The 23,603-nt window shown below is 39.0% G+C and overlaps 1 protein-coding gene across 2 annotated transcripts; it reads right to left on the bottom strand.

The window, feature by feature from the left end:
* Positions 1–4,408: 4,408 nt before the first annotated feature.
* On the bottom strand, positions 4,409–23,566 carry LOC103714852. Of its 2 annotated transcripts, XM_017844535.3 has the most exons (7): positions 23,321–23,566; positions 23,150–23,235; positions 20,907–21,873; positions 19,785–20,057; positions 19,393–19,484; positions 5,302–6,250; positions 4,409–4,678 (listed from the first exon to the last, which is right to left on the bottom strand). In XM_017844535.3, the coding sequence occupies exons 3-6, from the start codon at positions 21,843–21,845 to the stop codon at positions 5,398–5,400; spliced, it is 2,157 nt and encodes a 718-aa protein (XP_017700024.2). In that variant the 5' UTR covers positions 21,846–21,873; positions 23,150–23,235; positions 23,321–23,566; the 3' UTR covers positions 4,409–4,678; positions 5,302–5,397. The 2 variants fall into 2 exon arrangements, with proteins under 2 accessions (XP_017700024.2, XP_017700027.2); XM_017844538.3 differs by lacking the exon at positions 23,150–23,235.
* Positions 23,567–23,603: the final 37 nt, after the last annotated feature.

The following is a 23,603-nucleotide window of genomic DNA, read 5'->3' as shown; positions in this document are numbered from 1 at the left end:
AATGGGTGTGGGTGCCACCCAAACCATCAGATCAATAGAGCTCAAGGACAGCTTGAGGAGCATTTCCAAGAGTCTCAAAGAGCTGACAAAACCAGATGGCAATGTGGCACCTTGGTTGCCCAACTCAGAGGGAGAATTGAAATGGCAACCATAGAGTTTGAAGCACTTGTGGCAGGTTTCCACAAGTCACAGGGAGATCAATTTAAGACCCTCATGGATTCCATCAATGCATTCATAGATGCAGCTTGTAAGGTTTATGAACAAAATACAGCTAGTAGGGCCCATGAGCAACGTCGCCGATGAGGGACATTTTGCAGGCTCTTCTTTGTAAATCCTAGGCTGTTTTGAAACACTTTTTGTATTAGAAATCAATACTTGTAATGATTTCTTCTTTTGACTATGTACTGACTTCGAAGATTTACAATGACATATGAATGACATACAATTTCTTTTGCAACCCTGTGTACATTTCCAACTCTGTATATGTAAATATGAATGTGCCTCTTGATGTGTCATAAGAATCTCATAACATACATTATGTATTCAATTTGGCACAACTTATCAAAGCATATGAAACAAGGGGAGCACAACCTGAATATCAAAGGGGGAGTAAAATGAATGCTGAACTCTTTAATAAAGATAACTTGAGTATCCTTGAGTGGTTAATTATATTATACTATGAATTGAGTTTTAAGCACCTAATGATAATTTGTCCCCTTCATTGTTGATGACAAAAAGGGGGAGTAGATATATAGAAAGTATAATTGAAAGGAGGAGTAGATATATAGAAAGAACCAATATGGATATTGAGATATAATTGAAAGGGGGAGTAGATATATAGAAAGAACCAATATGGATATTGAATATGGAATGCAAAATTTATAATCATACTCCAAAGTTGATTTAGAAAAGATAAAATTGAAGAATATTGACTTGATTCAAATTCAGCATCAATATTTCATTTTAACTTGATTCAAATTCAGTTGATATGCTAAAATTGCTTAAGAGCCATAAAGTTCAATCTCATGCAATTATGCACACTGTATCTAGCTCTAATCAAAACATTATACTTGTACATCTGATCAAATACTGTGTATATGTTTAAACTTCAAATTTTTGCATATACTCAGTGTTTTGTCATCATCAAAAAGGGGAGATTGTTGACCCCCTAATGGATTTTGATGAATACAAAACACTAGAGTATAATTCCATTTATCTTAACATTTAATTGAGGAATTCATGTGATTAATTGAGAATATTGTTAAGAAATGTCTAGGCAAGTTCCCATAATTTTTATGAATTTATTGAAGAATATTTTGAGTTAAAGAAACAGATCAGGAACAGCCGAGACGTCTTCGGATAGTTTCAGAGACGTCTCTGGCACAAACAGGAAGAACTGGGACACTTGGAGACGTCCCCGGCACCTGCCGAGTCGTCCCCGCGCTAGCGGAGTCGACTCTCTCAGTAGCGGAGTCGACTCTCTCAGTGGCGGCAGAAAGGCAATTTTCAAGAGATATGCGCGAGACGTCCCCACTGTACGCGGAGTCGTCCCCGCAAGTAAAAAGGAGACTTCCCGAGTCGTCCCCAAGATAGCGGAGACGGCTCTCTCAGGGTTTTCCAGAGAATGGTCTTTTCGGTGATAAGGAAGCGGAGTCGACCCTGAGACAGCGGAGTCGTCCCCATGCATAAAGTGCAAACAAGCCGAGACGTCCCCTGAAGGAGCGGAGTCGACTCTCTCAAGGAATTCCAGAGGACATGTTTTTCAGAGATAAAGAAGCGGAGTCGTCCCCAAAGCAGCGGAGTCGTCCCTATTCAAAAAGTACAAACAAGCCGAGACGTCCCCTTAAAGTGCCGAGTCGACCCCAGACAACGTAAAAAGTGAAATCTTGTAGCCGAGACGTCTCTCGTTGAAGCGGAGACGTCCCCGGAGCGCCTGGGACGCGACTGACAGCTTTTCAGGTTTGGTTTGAATTTCAAATCCTTTTTACTTTGTCTCTAACGGCTATATTTGCTTTTTTGGGCTATAAAAGGGACCTCTTAAGTGCTTCTCAACAACTCTTCACCAACCCAAAGCTAGATCATTCAAGAGAGAAGTAAAAGAAAAGTTCAAGGGAGTGAGTGCATTCAAGTGAAGAAATCAAGTGTTTTCAAGCTTCCCAAGTGATTTCAAGCTCAATCACTCTCGTGCGCTTGGATTAAAAGCTCACACTCAATCCTACGCGCTCCACATCGGAAGAATCAATATCTCCCACGCTTCCAACGGCAAAAGGATTCTTCCGGGTTCTATTGTTCATAATTGCAATATTTGCTTTTAGAGCTTTTCCTTTCTTTTGTAAACCTTTCGTTGTGGGCGTTCCATCAAGGGACTTGAACAAGGGAAGGCCCAAGCCTAAGTGAAATGGGGTTTTAGGGTTTGTGTGAGTCCGGTGTAAAACAACGAGGTGGTAGTGAACTCGCAAAACACCGTACGGTAATCGTGGATTATAGTGAAAATTCCCAAAGGTGATTTGGAGAGTGATGTAGGAGCAGTGGAAGCTCGAACCACTATAAAACCTTGTGTTTGCGATTGACCTTTCTCATTCCGCCTTCTATACTTTAGTGCATATATTTGTGTGTTTTATTTTTAATTAGTCAAAAGTTTTTAAACACCCAATTCACCCCCCTCTTGGTGACCATCTCTGGCAACACCCGCCTCATATGGCCCAGGCTCCTGCAACGAATCTTCCGATGTGGACTTATTGGACCTCACACCCTTCCCACCATCGGACAGGAGCCTGCCTCAGCTCTGATACCAAATGTCACGCCCCTCCTGTGCGGAGCACGTGAGCACCTAGTGCCCACGTGGAGGCCACATGAGGGGGAACACGGGCTCCTCTGCCAGATATTGTCGGTTTCGGGTTTCACGCAGCGTCCTTCATCCCTCCTCGATTTGTTTTCCACCCAAAACGCGTCTGCGGATTTGAAGACACCCGCCTCATATGCGCAGGCTCGAAATGAGTCTGCTGAGTTGAAAACCATTGGCCTCACAGAGTCCTCCTCAAGGAAGACACTGTCCGCGGCCCAGCACCTGTCTCGCATGGATAACACCCTTTAGAAATAAGCCCTTCCCAAATTGTCCTCTAACTCTACCCTAGGACCGAGATATCATGAAGTTTTCTTGAACCGGTTAAAAGCACATGGCCATTGTGGTCTTTAACAACGAAGCTAGCTCCACCTTAATTAACCTTGCAGAGGCCATCAAAGTTAATTTTGAGCAACCCATAGGCCGAAGGCACCTAACAAACATGCAAAAGATAAGATGAAGAGAAGCTACTCAAGCTGCAGATGTCCCAGTGCCAGAAGTTACTTGACAGAATATCAAGCTTTTGAAGCCAACCTTATAGCATCTTCGGCAATCAAGAATGGATTAGAAGCGTCATTTTGAAACACTAGGCTATTTCCAGCTGACAAAAGCATCCAAGCAGTATAAGTAAATAATTGATTGCATCATTGAGTTACCAATAGGAACAATATAATCTAATAGGGCTTGCAATATAATATAATAGCTATAGTACCCAAACTTGTGGGAGATCGCCCTTCATGTGTCCCTTTGGAATATGGCAACCAATCAACATTTGCTCAACATCTTCAAGAAGGCCACATACATCACAACTAGCTAAGCATTCATCAGTGAGTCCTGTTTCAGCTGATAAAGATATGCAAGGAAGTCTATGCCACCCAATTGTCCACAAAAAGAGCTCAACTCTAGGGGCTGCAATCACCTTCTAATTAGTAGAAAATTTTCTTTACAATAAAAAGTGGAGACAAAGTGGGTTTCTTCTAATAAAAGTATGGGCTATTTACAAAATTTGAAAATAGAAAATAGATTTTCTATTTTCAAATTTTTTATAACAAAAACTATATTTGATTTTTTTATTTTTTTTAATAATGAATAGTTGGAAGCATGGAACCGAGCAAGAATGAGAGAGTGGAAAGTGGGGCAACTGGGGACAATGTAATGGGAGTTGCTCGAACGGTAGCCTAGACCAATAGGTACTCGAAATGAATGAACACCACTATTTCTTAGAGAATGAACAAATGAACGAAAAAATGAACAAAAAGATGGATGGACAATGGCAGAAGATGAATGCTGAGAACGAATGGACAACAAAAATTGGATGGTGGTCATTTTTTCCCATTATATAACAATCATTTTTATAGAAAATGGTCAAATAATGCTTATAATTCTAATACCTCTTATTAATATTCACAAGCTAATGGATCCCACTCCAAGAAAGTGTTGTAACCACCATCATAATATTATCACAGCCATCATTCTAAAACCATTGCATGCATGAGCAGCATCATATGATATCAGACCACCCTACAAAATTCCTTATCTAGGCATATGTCAAAACTAACATGTTACTTGACAAAATTGCTTCAATCTAGCATCGAGTAATAGATATTAGACACTTTTCCACCTTTCAAAACAAAAATAAATGTTAAACATAATTCAACTTTTGCAAGACAAAGATTAACCATGTTTGCGATGAAGAGAGATTAAGATACATCTTGCAGCACACAAATCACAATTAACTCTCCTAAAAAATACATCATCTATATACACTTTCAATGCTTGTCCGCTGGTTTCCGCCTACCAAAATAATTATCTTCAAGCCGTCTGAATGGAGTTAATCTAGTAGAAAAATAAATTTCATGTCAGATTACTATGATTAATACAGAAAGTGAATAAAAAAATAATAAAATAAATCTTATATTTATTTTTCTAGGGGATAAAGGTAAAACAAATAGCACCGCTATGATGGTATTTATTTTTCCATGCTAAATTATCAAATAAAGCTAATCTTAAAATATCATTTCTTAATAAAAAATATCTGATATTATATATCAAATAATCAATATTAATTATATTAATATATATTATAATAATATTATATTAATATATTATAAATATATTAATATATTGATGAATAAGAAATATATTTTATAATATATCTAATTAATTTAAAAATATTTATTAAGTCATAAAAATATATTTTAATGTTTGAAATGGCCTCTATATAAATAGACAATAAATGAACTGAGAAAAATCATATAATCATCTGAACTATTTATCCAAGAGTATTTTTTGAAAATTTGACAACATACTCGTATAAAATTACATTCAACCAAATATAACATTTTTTATACTACTTTTTAGTATAATTTTTTTACTAATAATATGATAACATTTATATATCAATTATTCCATAATTATTCCATAATATGATAACATTTATATATGATAATTAGACGTACCAACCCGGGTTGAAAAATCACAAACAAATCCTACAGTCCGATCTCCACTTCATCCTCCGTCTCGTGATTCGTGCTCAACCCCCTGATGAGCCTCCATCATCCTCTCCGCCCAGGCCGTTCTCCTCCGCCGCCAAGAGCGACGGCGGCCGACTCCACGTGGGTGAGGAGGTACTCATAGATCTTCTTCCTGAGCCGCTCGATCGTCTCCGGCGGTACGCCGTCTTCGTCGCCGCCTCCGTCGTCCCCCTCCTCCACTCCCCTCTGCCCGACGCCGTCCAGCCAATCGTTCACCTTCTTGAGCTGAGACAGCATCCCTGCCACCAGAGCCCGATCCCACGGCCCGGAGGCCGCCACGTCGGCGTCCAAGAACCGCTCCACGAACCCTAAGAACCACGTCCTCGAGGATTCCCTCAGCTCCCGCGCCAGCTCCGCCCCCTCCTCCAGCCCTTCTCCCCGGGCCAACTCCCGCGGCGGCTGCGGCGGCGGCGGCAGCGGTACCGCCGCCCCCCGCGGCCTCCGGATCGCCGCCGTGACCGAAGAATTGGAAGAGACCGTCGCCACCGATGACGGACGGGGCTTGATCGGGGAGGCGGCAGGCTTCAAGGCCGCGGTGGATCTGGCCGGGGACTCAAGGACGAGCGCCGCCGCGGGCTTCATCGAGGGGGATTTAGGGCGGTAGAGGGTAAAGGGGGAGAGGTCGGTGGCGAGGGCGGCGTGGACCCAGGAAGCGGCGAGCTTGCGGGTCTCGGAGGAGACCCGGAGGGCTTCTTCCTGGATCGGGTCACCTCCCGCGGACATGTCCGGTGAGGCTACCGTGGCGGGGGAGGCTTTGGAGAGGGCGTCGGAGATGAGACCGGCGTGGGTGAGGGTGGCGTAGAGGTTCAGGAACTGCTCCACCGCAGGCTGAGGGTTATTCTCCTCCGCAGAGGATGTCAACTCCGCATACATACTGGTAAAAAAACATACATATCTTTTCACCAAAAAACATATACTGGTAAAAATAAACAATTCCAAGTTATAAAAAATCACAAGCAAGTGGATTTTGTATTAGTTGCCGGCATACTAAATCATCCTATTTGTTAAAAATTTGTGCAATTGAGCATGAACCTTTTATTTGGTTGATTCATTAATAAATCACTCCAATTGGATGGTGCAAAATATTTACACTCAGTTGTGAAAATTCATGAGTTATTGAGCTGTTTGTTTAATTTAGTTGTTGCAGCAATAAGTAGTTTTCGAAACCTTCAGAAGTTTTCTTCAATGGTGAATAAGCATTTTAACTCGAAAACTTCGAGTACATTAGGAAGTAGTAGGCTTTTTCACAAAAAAAAAAAAAAAAAAAATCACAAGGAAGCACAGACACACAGAAGCATTGTCCCCACTTCATTGTTTCCATTCCTAAAATCACAAGCTCACACGAGGTCTACAAAGAAACAAATGTTTTAGATTTTATTCTCTGCCAATTTACCTGAATTATCTCCAACCTCTTGGTGCATGCTCAGCAAGTTTCCAATACAACTTATCTATGGCTTGAGGGGCCCATTTTAACAGTTGGCATTTTGGTTCCACTCATTGTCGGTAGTTGTTTATTCAAAGTCATTAATTGAGCTCAAACATGCTTAAATTATGTTGGTATAGAAGGTTATGTATCTAGTGTCTTTTCCAAAAAAAAAAAAAGTAAAGAGAACATGGGTTGCCATGAGAGGAGGAGAATAAACATTCAGCTCAAAGCTTAGATCTTTTTGCCATAGAAGCATCCACCGGAGGTAGACCTCGCAGGTTCAATAATACGAGTGGGGACCTAGTTTTCATCTTATGGCAGGCAATTTTGTAAGCATGGCCTACTTTTCATGAATCTTAATACAATTCATGGTGTCTTCTTGGTCAAAGTGCTCGATTGATACATTGCAAGATGGAACCTTCAATTGATCCATTTATTCCTCCACGATAGATATATACTCGTTGTCAAGAGGATTTCTTCTAGTTGGCATCTACCTAATGACACTATTTAAACATGTGCTCCCATACCTTAGTATTTTAGTTTGCACTGCTCTTTGATTGATTAGAGTCAATGTTGACTTCTAAATGTTCTCCATATCAGCTTCCACCCAACATTAAGATGTACTAATTTTCAAGTCCTCTGACCCCCAATTTGTCTTGAGGATGATAGTGTTATTTTGATGATTAACAAGTAATTATCTAGAGCATGCTCTAAGTTAAATTGATACTTCATTTATAAGTTCATTACTCTCAGTACATTTGTTTAATTGAAAATATATATATGGTCTTGTTCATTTGGATGAATCTAACCTTGAGAATGCAGCAAAGTGTGGATTGAGTCGACCCATAGGTTGATTGGGTCGACCCCGGCACATCTAGGAATCATCTGGCACACTCCTGCAAAAACAGCACAAATGAACAGTGAGTTGGGTCGACCCAAGGTAAGCATGAGTCGACCCAACCTCCAAAGAACCTCAAAACGCAAAGGAAGAATGCTCTCTGGATTCACTGAGAGGGTCGACCCACACAGTGGTTGAGTCGACCCAAGCTTGAGTCGACCCAAACTCTGAGAGGGTCGACCCAAAGGGCAAGACAGAAAGACAGACAGAAAACGGTTCTCTGGAATTACTGAGAGGGTCGACCCAAGAAGAAGTTGAGTCGACCCAAGTGGACTTTGAGTCGACCCAAAGAATGGTTGGGTCGACCCATGGGAAGGAAGGCTGAAATTGAAGTTTCTGTGGTTTCTGAGAGGGTCGACCCAAGAAATGGTTGAGTCGACCCAAGGCAAAGTTGGGTCGACCCAAGGACAGGTTGAGCCGACCCAAACACGGGCTGAACAGTAACGGCTAGTTCTGCAGATGTACTTTCTGTCCTTCCCAAGGTATGTAACGGCTAGTTTTTCAAATCTGACGAATGGGGCTTGTCCAAGGAAGGTTGAAAACTATTTAAAGGGGCACTATTCATTAGAGGAAACAACTTTTGAGTGGGATATCAAAGAAAACACAAGAAAACAAAAGAGCCCTAATCTCCTTCATCAAGAGCTTCATTCAAGAATCAAAGAAAGGGATTGAGCACATTCAAAGAGGCATCAAGAGCTCCTTCCCCCCTTGAAGAGTGAAGCTTCCTTGACAAAGAAGAGCAAAGCGACTTCAAAGCGATAATTTCTTTCTAACTCTTCTTTGTAGTTCATATTGCTTTATATGCACATTTAGGAGTTTAAATCCTTTCTTTTCATCTGTTTTAAATACTTTGTAAAGGTTCGTTGGTAAGCCCGCAAAACCAACAAAGGTTTTTGGTAAACCCGGAAAACCAAAGTTGTATAGGTTCGTTGGTGAGCCCGCAAAACCAACAAGGTTTTTGGTGAACCCGGAAAACCAAAGTTGTATAGGTTCGTTGGTGAGCCCGTAAAACCAACAAGGTTTTTGGATTGTGAGCCCGGAAAACAATCCAACTGTAATCCGTGAGATTATAGTGAATTCCCAAGGGTACGCTTGGGGAGTGGACGTAGGTGCTAAGGAGAGCACCGAACCACTATATATTGGTGTATTTGCATTGTGTTTGTGCTTTCATTTTCCCTTGCTTTATCTTCTATTCTTGTATTAGCTTAACTCACTCAAATAACCTAAGAAAGCATCCACCGCACTTAATTACGAAAGTTTTTAAAAGCACTAAAATTTAGAAGAAACCAATTCACCCCCCCCTCTTGGATTGTCACCTTGGGCAACAAGTGGTATCAGAGCAAGGTGCTCTAATAGTGCTTATTGATCTAACAATCAAGAGTTAAAGATCATGGCAACCCAAGTGGGAGGTACAATGAGTGAGGGGCAATCCACGAATAGACCACCTCTATTTAATGGCACAAACTATGCATATTGGAAAGCTAGAATGAGGATATTCATTCAAGCTTCAGATTATGAATTATGGCAAATAATCACTAGAGGACCTCACACACCCACACTCAATATAGAAGGCACTATCATACCCAAACCAGAAATGGATTGGAATGAAAATGATAGAAGACTAGCACAATTAAATGCAAAAGCTATAAATATACTTTATTGCTCTTTAGATGTAAATGAATTCAATAGAATATCCACTTGCTCCACCGCCAAAGAAATTTGGGATAGACTTGAGGTCACACATGAAGGGACCAATCAAGTCAAGGAATCAAAGATAAACATATTAGTACATAAGTATGAATTGTTTAAAATGGATTCTACCGAGTCCATAACTGATATGTTTACTCGTTTTACTGATATTATAAATGGGCTTAAAAGCTTAGGAAAATCTTATTCTAATTCTGATTTGGTGCGAAAAATTCTCAGGTCTCTACCAAGAAATTGGGAGGCCAAGGTAACCGCCATACAAGAAGCAAAGGACCTCAATACACTACAGCTAGAGGAGCTTCTAGGGTCACTCATGACCCATGAGTTGACTATGAGGCAAAATTCAGAAGATGAGGTCAAGAGAAGAAAGCCTATAGCCCTAAAGACTACCACCCCTAGACAACAATCTGAATCAGAAGATTCAGATGATGATGAAGATATTGATGAGGAAGGGATGGCAGTACTTGGCAGGAAATTCAGAAAATTCATGAGAGGTAAGAATAGATTCCATAAAAAGAAGCCCTTCTCTAAAGGTAACTCAAGCAAAGAGAAGGGTAAGGACAAAGAAAAGGGTAAGGACAAAGAAAGGGAGAAAGAAACTCCCATTTGCTATGAGTGTAACAAACCCGGGCATTATAAGATAGATTGCCCAGATTTGAAGTGGATGGCAAGAAAATTAAAAAAGAAGAATTTTATGGCTGATTGGAGTGAGAGTGAGGAATCAAGTTCAGAGGATGAAGATCATCAAGACACGGCCCAAATATGTCATATGGCCAATGACGATGAGGTAGATTCTGAACTTGACTGTGATTTTACTGTTGATGAATTACATGATGCATTTTTAGAACTCATGGAAGAACATAAGAAAGTAATTAATAGAAATAAAGCTCTAAAAGAAGAAAATCAATCTCTCATTAAAGATAAAATAAAACTGTCTAATAACTATGAAACGTTAAGTAGGAAACTTGAAAATGAAACCAAGAATCTAATTGCTGAAAATATTAAGTTAAAAGAAGATGCTGAAAAGTATAAATCCTTGGTAGATAAATTTACTCTTAGTTCTACCAAATTGAATATGATACTTGATAGTCAAAGAGCTGTATATAATAAGGCTGGTTTAGGTTATAGAACAAATACAAAACAAAAATTCTTAAAGAATATCTTTGTAAAAGCTAAAAATGAAAATGTTACTTGTTATTGTTGTAATAAGATAGGGCATAGAGCATATGAATGTAACTTTAGAAAGTCTAGTCAAAACAAATCAAGTAATAATCAAAAGATTAAATTCAAGAAAGTTTGGGTTCCAAAAGGAACATGGAGTACTAACCCTAAAGGACCCAACTTAGTTTGGGTACCTAAAGTTTCTTCTTGATCTTGATTGCAGGTGTGTCTTACAGCTGATAAAATGGAAAAAACGATGGTATCTAGATAGTGGCTGTTCAAGACACATGACCGGTGACGAAGATCAATTTGTCACTTTGGAACCAAAGAAAGGTGGAGTAGTTACCTATGGAGACAATGGTAAAGGCTATATCATTGGAAAGGGTAAAATTTTCATTGCTCCATCTGTTTTTATAGAAAATGTTTTGTTAGTTAAAGGGTTGAAACATAATCTTCTTAGTATAAGTCAATTTTGTGATAAAGGATTTAAAGTTACATTTGAAGCATCTGTATGTATAATCACAAATCCTAAAGATAATAGCATTGTACTTGTAGGACAAAGGCAAATAAATATTTACTTAGTAGATCTTCATGAATTAGGCAAGAAAAATGGTTTATGCTTAATTACTAATGAAGAAAAGAAGAATGAAACTAGTTGGCTTTGGCATCGAAGACTAGGACATGCTAGTATGGAATTAATATCAAAACTAGTTAAGAAGGAATTAATAAAGGATGTGCCAAAATTGATTTTTGAAAAGGACAAAATATGTGGACCATGTTCATTAGGAAAACAAACTAGATCATCTTTTAAATCAAAAAATGTAGTATCAACAACTAGACCATTTGAACTCATACATATGGACTTATTTGGACCTACTAGAACTACAAGTCTAGGAGGAAAGAAATATGGACTAGTCATTGTTGATGATTTTTCAAGGTATACATGGGTTTCATTTTTGGCACATAAGAATGAAGCATTTTCAGAATTTTTGAAACTATACAATAAAATCATAAATGAAAAGAAACTCACATTGGTAGCAATTCGAAGTGATCATGGCACGGAATTTGAAAATTAACACTTCGAGGAATTTTGCACTAAAAATGGAATATCACATCAATTATCAGCACCTAAAACGCCTCAACAAAATGGGGTTGTTGAAAGGAAAAATAGGACATTGGCAGAAATGGCACGCACAATGTTGTGCGAGTCAAATCTTCCAAAGTACTTTTGGGCTGAAGCTATAAACACTTCTTGCCATATTCTAAATCGAGTTTTAATACGACTTATAACTAAGAAAACTCCTTATGAACTTTGGAAGAATAAGAAACCCACTGCAAAATATTTTAAAGTATTTGGATGTAGATGTTTTATCTTAAATAACGGCAAGGAGGACTTAAGTAAATTTGATGCCAAGTCAGATGAAGGTATCTTCTTAGGATACTCCACATCTAGCAAGGCATACAGAGTATTCAACAAAAGAACCTTAGTAGTGGAAGAGTCGGTAAATATTATATTTGATGAGTCTGATAGTGAGTCTGCTAGGAAAGAAAACTCTATTGATGATGATACAGGAATTATCGATTTTGAGAAGTTAAAAATTGATGACGTACCAAATCAAGATAAGGGAGATGATTGCGTGCCACCACAACCCCAAGACGTGCCAAAAGAATGGAGGTATGCACATGGACATCCTAAAGACTTAATTATTGGTGATCCATCTCAAGGGGTAAGAACTCGATCTTCTCTTAGAAATTTAAATGATTATCTTGCTTTCGTTTCACAATTAGAACCTAAAACTTATGAAGAAGCTGAAAAAGATACTAACTGGATAAATGCCATGCAAGAGGAATTAAATCAATTTAAAAGAAGTAATGTATGGACATTAACTGAAAGACCAAAGCATAATTCAGTAATTGGAACAAAATGGGTATTTAGAAATAAACTAGATGAAAATGGAGTAGTTATAAGAAATAAGGCCAGACTCGTAGCTGAAGGATACAATCAGGAAGAAGGAATAGATTATGATGAGACATTTGCTCCTGTAGCTAGATTAGAAGCTATTAGATTACTTCTAGCATTTGCATGTTTTATGGATTTTAAATTATATCAAATGGATGTGAAGAGTGCATTCTTAAATGGTATTATTGAGGAGGAAGTATATGTAGAACAACCTCCAGGATTTGAAAATCATGAATTGCCAAATCATGTGTTTAAATTACATAAGGCATTATATGGATTAAAGCAAGCACCTAGGGCTTGGTATGATAGACTAAGTAAATTTCTGATTGATAATGATTTTTGTAGAGGAAATGTAGATAAAACTCTATTTCTCAAAAGAAAGGACAAAAATCTACTAGTGGTACAAATATATGTAGATGACATAATCTTTGGTGCCACTAACGATACTCTGTGCAAAGAATTTGCTGATTTAATGCATGGAGAATTTGAGATGAGTTTGATGGGAGAACTAAGTTTCTTTTTAGAATTACAAATCAAACAAACCAAAGAAGGCATTTTCATTCATCAAACTAAGTATACAAAGGAAATACTGAAGAAGTTTGGGAATGAAAATCATAAGGGAATTGGCACTCCAATGAATCCCACTAGTAAGCTAGACAAGGATGAAAAAGGGAAAAGTGTGGATATTAAGCTCTATAGAGGACTAATTGGATCCTTGCTCTATCTTACTGCTAGTAGACCCGACATTGTATTCAGTGTAGGGATATGTGCTAGATACCAATCGGATCCTAAGGAGTCACATTTAAGTGCAGTTAAGAGAATCCTTAGATATTTAAGAGGAACTACCACCATTGGATTATGGTACTCGAGAGACTCCTGTCTAGATTTGCTTGCATATTCAGATGCAGATTTTGCCGGATGCAAATTAGATAGAAAGAGCACAAGTGAGACATGTCAATTCCTAGGAAATAACTTAGTATCATGGTTTAGTAAAAAGAAGAACTCAGTGGCACTATCCACAGCTGAAGCTGAATACATAGCTGCTGGTAGTTGTTGTGCCCAAGTATTATGGCTCAAGCAACAATTAGAGGACTATGGAGTTAAACTAGATAATATTCCTATTAAATGTGATAATACGAGTGCTATCAATCTCACTAAAAATCCAGTTCAGCACTCTAAGGCCAAACACATAGAAATAAGGTACCATTTTATTAGGGATCATGTGCAAAATGGAAACGTATGCATTGAGCATATATGCACAGAAAAACAATTGGCCGACATATTTACATTTCCATTGAGTGAAGATAGATTCTGTATGCTCAGGAGGGAATTAGGTATATGTGATCCTTTTATTGAATGAATATGAAAGGGAGCTAATAGTGTCATGATACATTCCTCTAACTTCAAAAATCCCATGAAACATGAGTCAAATTTGTTATCTATAGATTCCTTACTCATGTATCATTGTTCCATAAAGAGGTTATAAGGATTGGAAGCAAGGAAAACTTTTTAGAAGCAAAAAGGGAGAGAAAACAAAATTTCTGCACTTGGGTCGACCCAACCCAGAACATGGGTCGACCCTACGTTGAGTCGACCCAAGAAAATTCTTGAGTCGACCCAACGTCGGGACCCCACTGTTATAAGGGGGCCCGAGAGCTCATCTAGGGCACTGCTTGCCCTTTGTCTCCTTCCGAAAAGTCTAGCCCCCACTCTCCAATCTCCACTAAACTCCTCCAAACAGTAGATTTCCTAAAGATCTTGGAGAAATGGGACCCAAACGAGCCGTAGCCAAGAGATCCGGAAGAGTGACCCGAGTCCAACAAGAGGAAAGGCGTCCTACCGAGCCTTCTCCCGTGTCTCCACGACGTGAGGCACGTGCGGAGGTCCCTCCTCCTCCTTCCCCCTCAGTGATCCTTGCAAGATTTGCGGGGAGGCCGGTTACTACCGGGAGAAGGATTCATTCGGAGTTTTTCAACCAAGAAGGATTTCGGATTTGGGAATGGATCCAAAGACAAGGTTGGGAGTATCTTTGCTCCCTTGATGTGGTGATTTACCCCGGGTTGGTCCAAGAGTTCTACGCCTTCCTCAAGACTGGTATGGGAGGACTTATTTCAGATGTTAGAGGGGTTCGGATCCGTGTATCCGAGGAGAGCTTGAGTGAGCTACTACACCTACCCTGCACAGGAGCTACTCCGGAAAAGTCAGAAAACAAAATGAGAGCTCTACAGTTAATCATGGAAAATGAGAACTTCGATTTTTCCACAAAGGTAATAGCTAGCTCTCTTTCTGCTGAGATGAGGTTGTTGCTCAATATGATAAATAGGATTTTATTTCCGAAGACCGGGAGATTCGATCTAATCTCAGAGCGAGATCTTGCAGTTATGGAGTGTATGATTCGGGGGATTCCCCTAAATCTTCCGGCCATGATATTGAGGTAGATGAGAAAGGTGATAAGCAGCAACAGGGTATCACTACCTTATGGCATGATACTCACATTGATTTTTAGACAGCATGGGTTACCTCTCGAGGTGGAGGCATCCAAGAGTCTGTATTCCACAGACACGTACACTGCACGGACACTCATACGCATGGGATATGCGAAAGTGAACGGGCAGTGGATTCACACCGGTGCAGGCATTCAGGGTGAGGCACCAGAGGGAGAGGCACCAGAGGATGAGGATGAGGAGCCTATGGATCATCCTACTGCACCCTCAGCGGCTGGACCATCGTCATCTGCTCCTCCGACAGATACGGATGACTTCTGGAGCAGGATGACAGAGCTCATGACAGCCCAGGCGAGGACTATTACTGACGGGCTCACGAGCCGATTAGACATCCGGCTGGATGTCATGTCTGCTGATATCAGTGATCTGAGGCAGCAGATTGGAGCACTCAGGAGAGAGAGAGAGACACATGGACCATCTGTGCCACAGGCTGCTGAGTCAGAGATATCGGCACAGAGTCATCCAGCTCGTCGTGCTCCACGCCAGACACAGTCTCACCAGGCTCGACCTCCCCTCGCCACTTATGCTAGGAGGATGAGGACTAGATCCCAGCCATTAGATTCCCCCTAGGCTGATCTTAGCATCTATGTTTAGAGCCTAGGCTAGAAATCTAGTTCTCATATGTATCTTGTTTTTTCTCATATGTATCTTGCTTTTCCCTTATATCTTTAAATCTCGATTGAGGAACATTGTACTTATCTTTGTTTTTGACATGAATGTATGAAAATGTTCCTATTTTGATCAATGAAGTTTGAAGTTTATTATTTATTGCATCTTTTCCCATATATATGTTTTTGATGATAACAAAAAGGGGGAGAAGAGAAGGAAAGAGTATATAAAGGAGAAGAGGAGAAAAGAGTATATAAAGGGGGAGAAGAAAAGATAGAATATTCACTTTAAGAAAAGAAAGAGTATTTCATTTGAGAAGTTAAGAAAGAGTATTAATTTTGGGAGAAGTAAAGATAGTGTTTAAAGAAAGAGTATTAACTTTGTGAGAAAGAGTGAGTAAAGAAGTTATGAAACGAAAAGAGAAATAAATGGGCAAACAAATTGAAAATCATATAAGAAAGCTTATATATCTAAGGGGGAGCAATTTGTAACAATGAAAATCATCAGATCAAAAATTTCTATCATAATTCAGAACTTGGCACGCTCCTCTCGCACCCCGATACATAACCTGAAACTCATATGATATCTCAAATTTTTGAAGTTTCATTGCTAATGAATTATAAATGAAAGGGGGAGCCATTCAAAAAGTCAAATTGGCAAATTTTGAATAATATAGGGGGAGATTTCACAAGTATATATGAAAAGCTAAAATTCTGAAATTCAATCCCTTTTATAAACTGATTTTAAAGACAAGTATCAATAGGCTTATACTCTTTATTTTGTAATCATCAAAAAGGGGGAGATTGAGGATGATAGTGTTATTTTGATGATTAACAAGTAATTATCTAGAGCATGCTATAAGTTAAATTGATACTTCATTTATAAGTTCATTACTCTCAGTACATTTGTTTAATTGAAAATATATATATGGTCTTGTTCATTTGGATGAATCTAACCTTGAGAATGCAGCAAAGTGTGGATTGAGTCGACCCATAGGTTGATTGGGTCGACCCCGGCACATCTAGGAATCATCTGGCACACTCCTGCAAAAACAGCACAAATGAACAGTGAGTTGGGTCGACCCAAGGTAAGCATGAGTCGACCCAACCTCCAAAGAACCTCAAAACGCAAAGGAAGAATGCTCTCTGGATTCACTGAGAGGGTCGACCCACACAGTGGTTGAGTCGACCCAAGCTTGAGTCGACCCAAACTTTGAGAGGGTCGACCCAAAGGGCAAGACAGAAAGACAGACAGAAAACGGTTCTCTGGAATTACTGAGAGGGTCGACCCAAGAAGAAGTTGAGTCGACCCAAGTGGACTTTGAGTCGACCCAAAGAATGGTTGGGTCGACCCATGGGAAGGAAGGCTGAAATTGAAGTTTCTGTGGTTTCTGAGAGGGTCGACCCAAGAAATGGTTGAGTCGACCCAAGGCAAAGTTGGGTCGACCCAAGGACAGGTTGAGCCGACCCAAACACGGGCTGAACAGTAACGGCTAGTTCTGCAGATGTACTTTCTGTCCTTCCCAAGGTATGTAACGGCTAGTTTTTCAAATCTGATGAATGGGGCTTGTCCAAGGAAGGTTGAAAACTATTTAAAGGGGCACTATTCATTAGAGGAAACAACTTTTGAGTGGGATATCAAAGAAAACACAAGAAAACAAAAGAGCCCTAATCTCCTTCATCAAGAGCTTCATTCAAGAATCAAAGAAAGGGATTGAGCACATTCAAAGAGGCATCAAGAGCTCCTTCCCCCCTTGAAGAGTGAAGCTTCCTTGACAAAGAAGAGCAAAGCGACTTCAAAGCGATAATTTCTTTCTAACTCTTCTTTGTAGTTCATATTGCTTTATATGCTCATTTAGGAGTTTAAATCCTTTCTTTTCATCTGTTTTAAATAGTTTGTAAAGGTTCGTTGGTAAGCCCGCAAAACCAACAAAGGTTTTTGGTAAACCCGGAAAACCAAAGTTGTATAGGTTCGTTGGTGAGCCCGCAAAACCAACAAGGTTTTTGGTGAACCCGGAAAACCAAAGTTGTATAGGTTCGTTGGTGAGCCCGTAAAACCAACAAGGTTTTTGGATTGTGAGCCCGGAAAACAATCCAACTGTAATCCGTGAGATTATAGTGAATTCCCAAGGGTACGCTTGGGGAGTGGACGTAGGTGCTAAGGAGAGCACCGAACCACTATATATTGGTGTGTTTGCATTGTGTTTGTGCTTTCATTTTCCCTTGCTTTATCTTCTATTCTTGTATTAGCTTAACTCACTCAAATAACCTAAGAAAGCATCCACCGCACTTAATTACGAAAGTTTTTAAAAGCACTAAAATTTAGAAGAAACCAATTCACCCCCCCCCCCCTCTTGGATTGTCACCTTGGGCAACATGTCTGCTCTCTCCTCTCTTCTAATGCTCTTCTAATGGCATTAGAAGAGCATCTGTCTTTACCTCTTTGGCTCTTAAAGTAGTCCGTCCTGAACTACACCAGCAGTTAAATGACTCACACCACCTTGGCAAATGACATCTTTCCATGCCGGCCGCATGGCATCCATGTCATGAAATTATGGCATGCATCCAAACCAATTGCAAATGGAATCCATGATTTGGCAGCATATCAGTGATCTTAGTAATTTGACTTGTATTCACTATAAGAATACCATATATCTTTGAAGGCAACCAAAGTAGAGATATTTTAGATAGGTATTTTTCCAACTCTTTTACAGAATGTGCCTGCTTTCATACAACAAAGCCCCACTTTGAATATTATACTACCATCAGTTTCCAAGCTGACTTAGGAAATATATATTCTCTTTCAAGTAACCTCAAAAGGCTTCTAGAGGTCCAAGTCTTCCATGGAAACTCCAAATCTGGTCCCTTTCCACAGCCTATCAATACTTAATTCTCTCCAATTCATGACTCTGGAGTTTCTTCTACGTTACACCTTCCAAATATTTTAACTAGAAACTACCAAGTTTTTTAACTACTGTTATGCCTTGAAGGATCCACTATGTCTAAGATTGTACCCCCATTTTTATGCCATGTATTGTATCTTGACTCTGTTGGTTGCACTCACGCTCGATTAACGTGAGCAACCGTTTTACCAAAAAAAAAAAGAGGATCCACTATGGCTCTCAGCAAAGATATGTATCAGAAAACTTGCAACGTCACTTGAATTCCTACACTTTTAAGTTGGTGGATCATATGATTTATATCAACATCAACTTTCAATCATTAACTTTAATAGCAAAAGAGCAAGGTCTGAATGCTGCCAATGGTTGGACAAAGCATGAAGGCATGTGACAAGAGACTCATTAAAGGAGGCCCATTTAAGATGGACCATCTATTTAGATTTTTTTTCAAAATAAGGGGGATATCATAGATAAGACTTGGGAATGTAGCAGCATCAACGAGTAGAGAATAAAGGAAAACATAACGACCAGAACGACAACCTACTAAATGATTTCATTTTTGGACTGGACTGCTCCTTGATATATTAATTAAGATTTGTAACATAGTTAAAGTTAAAACATATGGCTATTTCTTCTCCAAAAAAAAATGATGGTCGTTTGTCAAAATAAACTCATAATAGAGATTAAACATGTATGCAAAGGAATGAAAAACAGAACTATATTGACTAAAAATCTGTGCTAATAATATGAAAGATGTCATGTAATGTCAAAGTGGAAGAATCATGTGATTTAATTTATAGATGCATTTATTTGCTCCTCAAAAAAAAAAAAGCCTTATATAGATGCATTTACCTAAGGCACCGAATCAAGGTCTCGGCAGAAGCAGCTTCTTGCATGGCCTCAATGGCAGCTTGTTGTGCTGCATCTCTATACTTCAAGACTTCCTAAAACAAAAATTCAATCAATGAACTAAATCAATAAATAAATCAGTGCATCACAAATAATTCAGCTTTGGAGAATCCAAACTAGATGCAAAAAGAAGACCAGGTCCATATATAGGGCCATATAGCTGTTGGATTTGTTTACAAGTACATAATAAGAGCAAAAATAGCACCTAAAGAAGATGAGTCTTAAAAAAAAAGCAGAAATTAGATGGTTTTAAAAATGAGGAAATATGTAGAATGAAATATTTTCAACCCTTCTGTCATGCAGAGAACATATTTTGAGACTGATACGAACCATACCTTTCCAAGTTTTGCTAGAGAAGATGGAAGTGATGCCCAGGAAACACTGCCATCAGTCCATTTTCTGCTACTGGAAACAACCTTGACTAGATTGCCAAAGGATGTATTGTGAGTGGCCTCTGATGTCCTCCTTGTCACAGGAGCCGGTTGTTTATTTAATTTATCAGGATCTTCCAAAGTGGCACTTGCATTGCTTTTCCTTGCAGGAGTTTGCACCTTGTTGTCCTCTTTAGGTAGCAACTTTTCATTTGTGGTTGGTTTTCTTCGAGGAACCTGCAGTTTGTAATATCAGAATACTAAAAATCAACTTCTGATAAAGATGGCAGAAACATCCTAAGTTGCCATAAGATAATTATAATTCTTTCTCTTTATTTTTCCCTTATTAGTGGCGGCGAGAATGAAATTAACTGTAAAATTTAACACAAAAGTAGAAGATGATTTATATAGGTTCATGCACACTAATTTGTTAAAGTCAATAACATCATCAAATTCAGAAAACTTCTTAAGCAATCAGTGAAACATTATATAGATTTTTAGATACGAAGATATACTATTTGATCGGTGACCAACTATTAATAGATCCTTCTTACTTTTTCTTTGGATAAAATAGATCCTTCTTACTTTAACATTCTCTCACATAATAAGAAAGTGGCATTTGTGCCTTGCTACTTCTTGCACTGGAAATTGAAAACATGGCTCAGAATGAAATGCAAATTGAAACAGAGGCTCTTTCTAAATTTCCAACTAACACTAAAATAATGCCCAAATAATAAAAGGAAGTTGAATATCCACCAAAATTTTCTGCTAAAAAAGCAAACTAGAATTTACAAAATCATTTTAAAATCGAGAAGGAAATAATACCAACGATTACAGCATTGATTTTCAGTAATCATAGCCAATTGTCACTATAAAAATCTGACAACTGGCAGCCATAGAACTAGCTATTGACTAATAATATCAGCATGATATTGTAAAAGATCACTAAAAGACCATGGAAAGCATAGGAAAAATGCTTTTTAACTTCATTAAAAACAAAAATATACATATACAGCTAGAAGATCAATATAATAGTCAATTAATTCAAGTTAAAAAAAAGAAGCCAAAATGTCAAAAGGAACTCACAGAAGTGCTTCGGGCTTCAGGTTTAGTCTCGCTCTTTGCTGCCCTTGGATTATAATTATCCCTCCCTTTCAGCTCCACATTCCCTTCCCAGCTCCTTCTCAAAACCTTAGGCCCTGATTCAACCCCTGGAATCAAATTTCCCGCAGATGGCTTCTTCTTAGCCGCGGTTGCCTTCAAAGCAGAAGCTGCCCTCTCCAATAAGCCCAACTTTGTAGGAGTAGGCGCTGGTCTCTCTGGCACTTTAACTTTTGTCTGCTGCTTAACTCCCTTGGAGAACTTCTCAAATGATGTGGGTAATGAATAAATGCTTGTCGGAGATGAAGGGATTGACTTTGAACTCAGCGATCTGGATCTTATATGGATAGCCTCCTTCTTCTCCAATACACTGCTTACTGATGGTTTTGAAAGCGAAGAGTATGACCTACCGAGCAATGCCTTCTTTTCCACCTCATCAACTTTAGTAGTTGCTACCGATTTCCTGAGTTTGCTTCTCTGTTTTTCTAATGGTGTGCTAATATTATCTTTAGAGCCATTGGATGCCTGCGGTTTCTCGGCATTGAGGAATGCCAAGGAACGAGCGGCCACAAGATCTTCAGGGCTGCCAACACACGGATGGCGACCAGGGACTGGCTTCACACCCCTCAGAATAGGTACAGGGGAGGCTGCCTCAAGGCGTTCAACATGGATGAATTGGCCCAGTTGGATCTTATCACTCAAGATGAGGTCATCTTGCTCATCAGGCAAGGAAACATAGGTCGCATGGGATGAATCAGAGACCTTGAGGTAGAAGCCCTGATTGGGGTAGAGCTCACCACCAGCAAGAGCAGGAACAATGCTGACAACTTGGAGGAGTACCGAACGATGCTCACCAGCAACTTTGACATCTGTGTTCATATGCTGAAGGAGCTTGAGGAGAGCACCAGGGACCAAGGCAGCCATTTGGTTACGTCTCTATACCACAAATTCTCTGTAAATAAGGATTAAAATTATAAAGAAGTTGTTAGCTAGGTGTTTGCATTTTAATGAATTCAGCATAGAAAACTCAAGTTGTAAGCTTGGAACAGAATGTTATAAGACTCTGTCTAAAACATACTAAAATTTCGATCTTGAGAACAACTAAGATCAAGAAATAATGAAATGCCAACTTTTGTATCATAGGGTGTCAGAAATTGGGGGGGAGGAAAAGGACTTTTTAGGCAAACAACCAGCAACACATAATAAAAATCGCAACTATTAAACTGAAATCCTGGAACAGCATGCAGTCTTCGAGAAGGAATAGCAGAATCACCAATAAGTTTACTGTCCAGTAAAGAACATGCTATAACAAAATTTAAATGTGAAATTTAAGTTTCTGAAATAGAATAGTTGCATAACTACAAAATGAGATCTCAGAATTAATCAAAAGCTTAAAAATTGAATCCTGCGAAACCCATTTAAGAAAACGATCAAAAAGAAAATTATGGATCAAAATTTATAAACAGATATTCTGCAAGTACCTTGAATAGCAAAACTTGAGTAAGAAACCGGATAAATGGAAAGGAACAGATGAAGATGACATGTTTTAAAATATTAAAATACCATGCCCAAAAGGAACCTCAGTTCTCCTATAAACATATAAAAGTAAGGTCGGGGCTATTGAGTTTTGTGATGAACGTGGGAGTCTTTATTGACTAGAAGAAAAAGATTAAAAAAGAAAGGACCTAAAGCAAATAAAGAAGGAAAAGAATAAAACATTGACTTTGAGTGGATCAACTCTGTCACAGAATCAAAAGAAAAATAACTCATACGAAAAACCCATGTGCAAGTAGATGGAGATTTTGATGATCATCGAACAATAATGAATTGGAAACACATAAAAATCCCTAAAACTGTAAACCTCGACTTAGACATAGAGGAAAAACTTGAAGTTATTGAATTGTAACAACAATAATCCAAAATTTCTGTAATAAAAACTCCAATAAAAGCTGCAATTACTAAGAAAGAACACGTTTTTATCCAAGCTCAAATGAAAAAAAAAATCGCCCTTTTAAGGGATTCCTCTGCTTCCTCTCCACCCAAAAGAGAGAAAATTCAACTTCCTTAGGATTCCATGGGCTCCAGAGGCATAAATAACACATTATGTACCATAACCAAATCAAAAAACACATGCCAATAGCAAAAAAAATCGCGTTTTTCATCCATTGACCGATCTTAGACTAAAAGAAACGACTAAAAATCCAGGAAAAAAACGAAAAAGGACTGACCTTCCAACATCCAGAGCAAGGAACCTCGCAAGCCCGAGCTCTAGAACTAGATATCAACTACAAATCGAAGCCCGTTCCCTTTTTTTCTAAGGAGACGAATCAACTCTAGTGAGAAGATCGACATAAGAGCAAGAAAATTCGGAGATTGACGGAGTGATGATATATGTTTACCAAAAAAAACGGAGTGGTATATGACAAAAGAGGATTCAGTGGACGAGACTCGGAACTTCTCTGCTCCCCTGGAGACGACGAGCCCTGCGACCAATCACAAGAGAGAGATCCGGAAGTGCAGCTTTGCCACGGTATCATGCGATTTTCCGAGTCTTCTGCGATAATTTTTCTTATACAAGAGTTTCTCTTGTTCTCTTCTCTGTGAAACGCCTTTCTGAACGTTTTCTTTTGGTAACGAGAATAAAAAAACGTCGTGTTTAACGCTTCTCATTGTTTTTTTTTT

The sequence above is a fragment of the Phoenix dactylifera genome, chromosome 14, assembly GCF_009389715.1.
Source record: "Phoenix dactylifera cultivar Barhee BC4 chromosome 14, palm_55x_up_171113_PBpolish2nd_filt_p, whole genome shotgun sequence".
In the NCBI taxonomy this organism is placed as follows: Eukaryota; Viridiplantae; Streptophyta; class Magnoliopsida; order Arecales; family Arecaceae; genus Phoenix; species Phoenix dactylifera.
Note: the sequence above shows the minus strand (reverse complement) of the source record. Positions and strands in the feature narration are given on the sequence as shown.